This window comes from Myotis brandtii, unplaced genomic scaffold (assembly GCF_000412655.1).
Source record: "Myotis brandtii unplaced genomic scaffold, ASM41265v1 scaffold419, whole genome shotgun sequence".
In the NCBI taxonomy this organism is placed as follows: domain Eukaryota; kingdom Metazoa; phylum Chordata; class Mammalia; order Chiroptera; family Vespertilionidae; genus Myotis; species Myotis brandtii.
Window position 1 is genome coordinate 970,825 of NW_005366075.1, and position 7,635 is coordinate 978,459.

Sequence of the window (7,635 nt, forward strand, 5' to 3'; positions counted from 1 at the left end):
GAATTCCAGTGAGTACAACCAGTATTTCCTATGTTCAGTTTCAGGGAGTGCAGGTTTCTGCACGACTTTTGCATGAGCCAGGTGAGCAGTGAATACGCACTTCACTACTGAAGGGCTTAGAAACAGATTGCTGGCTCTATCCGAGGAGGCAGGAAGATGAGGTTATAAGGCAGAAACCCTGCTTAACGATTTTCTTTTCCACGTAAAGTATCCATTGACAAACATCTCACTCCTCGTTCAGTTTACTGTAAACCTCGAATGCCTCGAGGGTCTCGTTAAGGTCAAAACCTTCCCATAAGGCTCCTGTCACCTTAGAGGTGGGGGCCCTTAGGAGGCTGAGAGTTAGTGATTGAACCAGAACACAGTGCAGGGGCCACATAGGTGGTTCTCATTGGACTCTTAATGATCCCTCTGGTCCGGACTCATCACAACCACCATTTCCAACCTCCAGAAGTTGGTGGGGGACACACAAAGAGGAGGATACAGAGGCTCCAAGGTTTCAAGTCCGACTGGGTCAACTGAAGAGGGTCTGGCCTGGTGCGGACCTCCCTCCCCTGCCTGTCAGGTCAGCAGCCCACCCCCTCCACTGAGGTCCTGCCCCACAGCGGCGGCAGAGCATCAGAAAGGGAATCCGTCTCTCTGGACTCCAGTGAGCATGTGTTTCTGTGGAAAGACCAGAGAGGAGTCAGGACCCCCATGTTTCCAGGTCTAGCCTGCACCGGCTCCTGGTCTAGCCTGCACCGGCTCCTGGTTTAGCCTGCACTGGCTCCTGGTCTAGCCTGCACTGGCTCTAGGTCTAGCCTGCATTAGCTCCAGGTCTAGCCTGCATTGGCTGTGTAGCCCGAGTCAGATGATAGAATCATGGCCACAATCAACTGGAAGGAATTCAGGGATCACCTCTGTTGATGCACTGGAACCACCGAGACAGCTCATGACAGCATTCCTGGAATTTGGATTCAGTTGGTCTGGGGCAGCCCCGATCCTGCTTTTCTAGCCAGCTTCCAAGGCGGGCCAATGCTGCCTCTCCATGGACCCCGTAATGCGTGAGCATCACCTGCTTATGAGTCTTTTCATAAAATGGATCGGCAAATGCTTTAAGGGTCAGTTAGTAAATATCTTAGGGTTTGTAGGCCGTATCATTTGTCTCCAACTACTCAACTCTTGTCATCGTAGCCACAGACAATCTGCACGTGAATGAGGATCTGTCCTCTGATAAGTCTTGACAAAAGCAGGAGGCGGGCTGTGGGCTCAGGGTGCCGACCTCTCAGCACACGCTCCCAGCCCTCAAACGGGGTGTTCCTGGCCTGACTTTCCTCCAGGGCTGCAGATAAGGTACAATCATACCGTAAACACTGTGTGACACCTTCATTTATTTTAATAATCATTGAATCTGTCTTTATAAATATTCCCTCTAGTTATTAGGTATCACATAAAAAGTAAGGATGTTAAAGAGATGACAGAAGGGACCACTTTGAATGGTAATTTAGGAACTTTCTTGGTCTCAGGAAATAGACACATGGAACTCTTTGTATCACTAATACCTCCGTGAAGTAGAGCACAAATGGATGCTCGTTAGACCAGTGGTTCTCAACCTTCCTAATGCCGCGACCCTTTAATACAGTTCTTCATGTTTGGTGACCCCCAACCATAAAATTATTTTCGTTGCTACTTCATAACTGTAATTTTGCTACTGTTATGAATCATAATGTAAATATCTGATATGCAGGATGTATTTTCATTGTTACAAATTGAACATAATTAAAGCATAGTGATTAATCACAAAAACAGTATGTAATTATATATGTGTTTTCTGATGGTCTTAGGCGACCCCTGTGAAAGGGTCGTTCAACCCCCAAAGGGGTCGCGACCCACAGGTTGAGAACCGCTGCGTTAGATGAAACCACCACGTTCCCGATGGCCTGACACCCTCACTGCCTTCATAGAGTATTTCACTTAAAAAACATTCGATACACAAAGACATAACAACAAGTTATATTATTTTTTATTCATGTTAGAATTTCTATCAGTGTTTGAACATTAACATTTAGAGAGTTTGTACATTTTTGCCTTCCAAGGTTTAAAATGAGAACCACACTAGGTCACAAATGGTAACTAGTACACAGTTCACAATTGCATGAATATTCACCCGATCTCCCTCTCTTAACACTGTTAAACGTTTTCTTTCTTGCTGTACTTTACAATGGAAAGTGTGCCCCACGCATGTCTCAGCGAAGTTTCCGACATTATGGATTCATCACATATAAATTCTTTAAAAATATACTTCTGTCAAAGACTTGATGACTACTATGTACACTACAAAAATAAATTTTCATATAAATAAATTATATGGCATACTTTTATCTTTGTAATTGAAATGACACAAACCCATTTCCACCAAAATTGGCAGGCAATGAGACCCAGTTTGAATATTTATTTCCTTTAAACTCCTTACACTAAAACCGACTATGAGACCTTAATGAGAATGTTATATACTCTGAACTATTTAACATTAGTAAGCACTCTATACAAATAAAAATTCTGTTCCAAAGTAAAACATAGCTGTAATAGTGTTTCCAATAGAAATAAAAATCCCTGCATTTTGTTATAAACTGGCATGACAAATACTGTAGGAAAACATTCTTATGATACAAAATTATAAATATCAGCAAAGATTTCTTTTAAAAAATTAAAACATCCAAATGAACAAACAAGACAGACAAAATAAAACTATTTTAAAAAGGGAGAGAAATTCTAGTTGCCTGCCAGCCCTGTGTTCTCCCTTTGCCAATGTGACTATCGGAGAAAGTTCCACGCTGAGCAGAAAGCAGGGGCTGGACAAGCTGTCAGGCACCACACGAGTTGGGCTCAGGAGAGGAGCAAGGGCACGCCGCGAGCCAGAGGGAAGCAGACCTCAGAATTTGCATCATCTCTCTCCTGAACACAGGACATGGACATTTTCCGAGCAGAGCTGGGTGTTAGGTAGACAGTGTGGCTAAGGGAGGCACCAAACAGTAGCAGGGGGGCCAGCAGGCCCCTGGCATATTAACACACACCTGGGGCCCACAGGTGGCTTCCAATTAGCATCTTACAGTTATGTGTGTAGGGTCTGAGGTCACTGCACTGCTGGGTGCTGCAGGGGGCCGCTGCCTTTCGAGGAAGATTTTCCATGTAAAACAGGAGGGCACAACAGGAGGGAGCTGCCAGCTGTGCCCGCCTATAGTAGCTTCGTCGGGGTGCCAAGTGCTTCCCCGACATGCTGGTCTCTGGCTAAGAGCTGAGGAAGACCAAGCCTCCGCACAAGAGAGAATGGATACAGAAGCAAATCTCTAAAAATAATGCCTGGCTGAGAAGTCTGCCTCCATACCCATCCTCAGTGGAGTGCGTGCACCGAGCATCTCCTGCTTGTCAATAAATGTCACATTGAAAGAACACTAATCATGGTGAGAAGAAGAAAATAACTTAGTTAGGAAGTGTGCACCATCACGTTAACATAAACACATTGAGAAGGATCCTTCTAAATCCTACCAAACTTCTGACCCCGTATCGCCTTATTGAACGCTCACTGTTTATTTTTAAAGATGCAAAGAGACCCAGAAAGCCCCAACCAACTGTGCAATTTAGGGAGAAAGAGAACTTAAATGGTAGGGACTCAAAACATCACCTCTAGGTTTACTGTGGGCCCAGAATGGACAGGTTTTTCTACCTTGTAGCAGGGTCATTACCTCCAATACATTTTTAACCCACTCTTAAGGTTTTTTTTATGTGTGCATTGGTCATGAGAGATACAATGAAGGCTGCACAACATGCTCATGCCCAGCTGAGGCTCAGCACGAGGCATGCTCTCTAGCTGTTGAACAATAATGACGACGAACAGATGTGAGCGCTAGACCCTGAGGTCCCAACGTCCACGACAGAGATCAGTGTGAAGGAACGTCTCTCCCGAGGCACGAGCGGGGTGCCTGGACGGCAGCAAGGATCTGAAGAGATGCCTTGGACTTGAAGTGAGTCTGACAACAGCATAAGGCGATGTTTTGGGCAGGGCTAGCCCCCACGCACTAGGCAATGCTCTCCCAGCCTGACCAGGGCAGAGCCCGCTAAGGGTGACAGACAGTGAGAGAAAAACAAGAACAAACGATCACAGTACAGCACACGGGGAAATCACACACACGTTCACACGCAGCCAACAGGAGTGCCGCACCCAACTACACCTAGAAGCCACCGGGGTTAACGTGCTTTCTTCATATCTGCTCATTAAACAATAACAAAATTATCACGCATAGCGTGTTCGAAAGTTAACAGTAACATTTCATACTACCACAGGGTTGTGATATGCAAATTTAAAATATTTTAAACAGAAACCTTTACAAAATAATCCTATTATATAAGCAATATTTGCATAGAATTATACAGGTAAATTATACAATATTTAAGCAGCAGCAAGAGATGCTGTAATTTAAGACTAAGTTAAGCTTGGTTGGGGCACCGAGACCAATGTACAAACAGGGCGGGCCTCGCTGCGGCCGCCCCACCGCCCACCCTGGGCCGGGAGTGGGAAGCGCCAGACCACACGACTTTACATCATTCCTTCGTATTTACAGATGTGTACACCTCTTAAATATTTAAAGAAATATTTCACAAAATAATACAGCCGGTTACAGTAACAGCGAACTGCAACCCCGGTGCAGGGCGTCTTCCCGACTCCGAGCAGCTCTCTCCTCGCAGGTGCGGGGGCTGGGGATTCCGATCTTTGGCCTCTTTGCTTCAGATTTTACTCACCCTTTGAAAGAAAGAAAAAAAAGGAAGTCAAACGAAGTAACAGTCTATGAGTCCATATTTACAAAGCACACTAACAGGCTAAGAGAGTCTCTGTATGAGAAATCAGGATGGGGGGCCGGCTGGGGCCGGCGGGCTTTCCAGGGGCTGGTCGGGACCCTTTCCTTGATTTAGGGGCAGGTGCCGGGTGTGCTCACTTCGTGCCCATTCGCTGAGCTGTGCATTCATCACATGCACCTGTAGGGCACGTGAATCAAGACTGAAACATCGGTCAAAGGGGCAGCTGTTAGCATCTTTGTTAGTCCACCACCCTCAACAGGTTCACAGTGGGGGTGAGACCCAATCTGGGACAACACTGTGGCCCAGTGACGAGAGCCTGGGCCCGGCAGCCCTGCCTTGGGGGTCAGGTCAGAGACGTTCAGGTCAGGACTTCCCAATGCCAGGGGCTCCAACCCCCAGAAACCCCAGGAGTCTGTCCCTGGGTCCCCCACCGCACGCACCTCAGCTGGAGCCGCTGCCCCGGGGCCGCTCCTCGCACTCCACGTCCTGCAGCTCTATGACCTCCACCTTGGAACCCCTCCTCTCGCACCGGACGTTGAAAGGCACATGGGGGTCCTCGAACAGCCCGGGGTCCGGCTGGGGGTAGTCCTCGTAGCCGGGGTACGAGGCCGTCACGGTAGTGATGGGCTGGCAGTAGCTGGGCACGGAGCTGCCCGTGGCAGTGAACACTGGGTGCCGAGGGGTGTGCGTGCGGGCTCCCCGGGGGCCCACGCGGTCCCTATTGCTCGGGCCAGAATGCCCGTCAGTAGAAATTTCGAAAGCGTCTCTGCGCGGTCTGTAGGGGGGCGGCCGCAAGCCTTCTCTGGGAGGCTCCCGCTGGGGCTGCGGGCCTGGCCGTCCGGGTGGCTGGGACCCTGAGTCCAGGTGGGGCGGCAGTCGAGAACTGGAGGGTGGGTGATGCCTGGCTTCCGGGTGGACCACCTGCAGAGGGCGAGGCAGGTTAAAGCAGGCTGGGCGCTCACGCCAGGACGGACATCCCCTGCTGCTCCCAGCCCTCCCCTATGGGCCCTGGCTCCTGCCTGGCCACCCACACAGCTCTTAACCCAGAGGCCATCGAGCCCACAAAGGGCTGGGAGAGGCCCTGGGAGCCAACAAGGACCTTCCACTCCCAAAAGAAAAACCCATTCTCTGACAACCTCCCCGGCAGAGGAGCGCCTTACTCGGACCCTACGTCTCGGGCTCGCCTTCACCAGCACAGCTGGCTGGGCACAGAACAGCTGCCCACAAACGCAGGGCTGTGGTCGGAGAGGCTCTGAGCTGCCTCCCTCCCAGTCTACACCCCCTGCTCAGGAGGGCCAGCTCCTGAACTCCTCTTAGAACTGCTACGCATCTGGCCCTGGCTCGTCCAGATGCCAGGCCCTGGCAGGACTATCTATACACACTCTGGTGAATACAGCAGCCATTAGGGACATGTAGCTATTTGCATTTAAATGAACTAAAAATCAAAATCCAGCCTCTTGGTCTCACTCGCCACATTTCAAGCGCTCAACAGCCACACGTGGCTACAGCCCGCATCTGCCCCGTCGCAGACAGTCCTGCGGGGCCGCGCTGCTCGGCCTGCTGGTGAGGAATCTGGCTTCTGGGTCTCTATACAAAGCGGAGAGCAACACAGTGGCCACATCAATCAAAAGGACCGTGACCAACTTCAAAGTCGTTCAGCTTGTACCTATTTTTAGGCTCCCGCTGAACTAAACCAGATTCACACTGCAGCTCAGCAGGCATCACCCCGGAGGGTAAGAGGAGGAAAATTTAGGTTATTTGGTTGGCCCTTCTCTCTTTCACGGAAGGCGTGCTCTGGCCGGGCCTGGAATACCCATTTCCTGGAGGGACAGCAGGAGGCCCTCGGTGGGGGGAATCTGAGCAGCAGAACTGGCCTTGGAGAAGTCCTGTGTGCTGTGCTCTAGGACTGGGGGCTGAGGACAGCCTGGGAGCACAGACCAGAGGAGGAGTCTGGGCCCTGGGAAGGGGCTCCCAGCTTTCCCGAATGACCGAAGGCTAAGCTTCTCGCCACCTAGAATATGTACCTGGAGCCACAAAAGCTCCTGGTAAAGTCTTAGACAATAAGAACAGAAATAATTTTGTAACCAAGGGCAATTAAAGGTAATAGAAATGAGAGAAAACAAAAATAGACCACTTCAGCTAGCAATAAAAACCCCACTCTGTTTTTTTAAAAGTATCATTTTAAAACGCTATGCAGCTTAAAAAAAAAAAAAAAAGAGGCCAGGCCTCCTCTCCCTCTAGCTGCTCAGCTCAAACTGCACCGAGGCCGAAGGTACAGCCGCTGCTTCGTGTACCTCCTGCGACGGCCTCTGCCCTTGTGTCCCGCGGGAGAGCCAACTCTACGACACTGACACTGACAGTTTCAGAAGAGTCAAATACTGGCACCTGCCTATGGCTCCACCTAACGCCCACTTCGCTTCTGCATCGGGTCCGCAGACCTGCTGCTCAGAGCAGGGCGGGGCTGCCGAGGCGGACTTACGGAGGAGCGGGCGAAGACGGGGTTCTCCGTGGCCTCCACGATCACCTGGTGGGCAGGGCCCCTGCTGCCCTGCTGGGCCTCGTACTGCCGGAGCTCCTCGCTGATGCCCGACACCGTCGTCTGAGAACTGTACTCCGAGTCAGAGGAGTCAGACCCGTTGTTCGCATGACTGGGGGGCACGGCAAAGCGGACCACGCTGGGGGGCGGCTCGGGGGAAGGCGTGGGCAGCCGGCTCAGCCCGTTGGCTGGAGACACCTGTGTGAGAGGATTCTGTATTGAAAGTGCTATCATCCACGTGCCTGTTGTTCGGGGCCTCTGTCCTC

At 50.5% G+C, this 7,635-nt stretch overlaps 1 protein-coding gene across 4 annotated transcripts in view; it reads right to left on the bottom strand.

The window, feature by feature from the left end:
- Window positions 1-1,983: 1,983 nt before the first annotated feature.
- The window catches only part of PTCH1 (patched 1), a 67,631-nt gene continuing 61,979 nt past the window's right edge, over window positions 1,984-7,635 (bottom strand). For all 4 annotated transcript variants that reach the window (XM_005873741.2, XM_005873740.2, XM_014545689.1 and 1 more), the window contains 3 exons: window positions 7,313-7,567; window positions 5,274-5,754; window positions 1,984-4,777 (listed from right to left, as the gene is read on the bottom strand). In XM_005873741.2, coding sequence (XP_005873803.1) covers window positions 5,275-5,754; window positions 7,313-7,567 — 735 coding nt within the window. In that variant the 3' untranslated portion in view covers window positions 1,984-4,777; window position 5,274. The remainder of the gene's footprint in view (window positions 4,778-5,273; window positions 5,755-7,312; window positions 7,568-7,635) is intronic.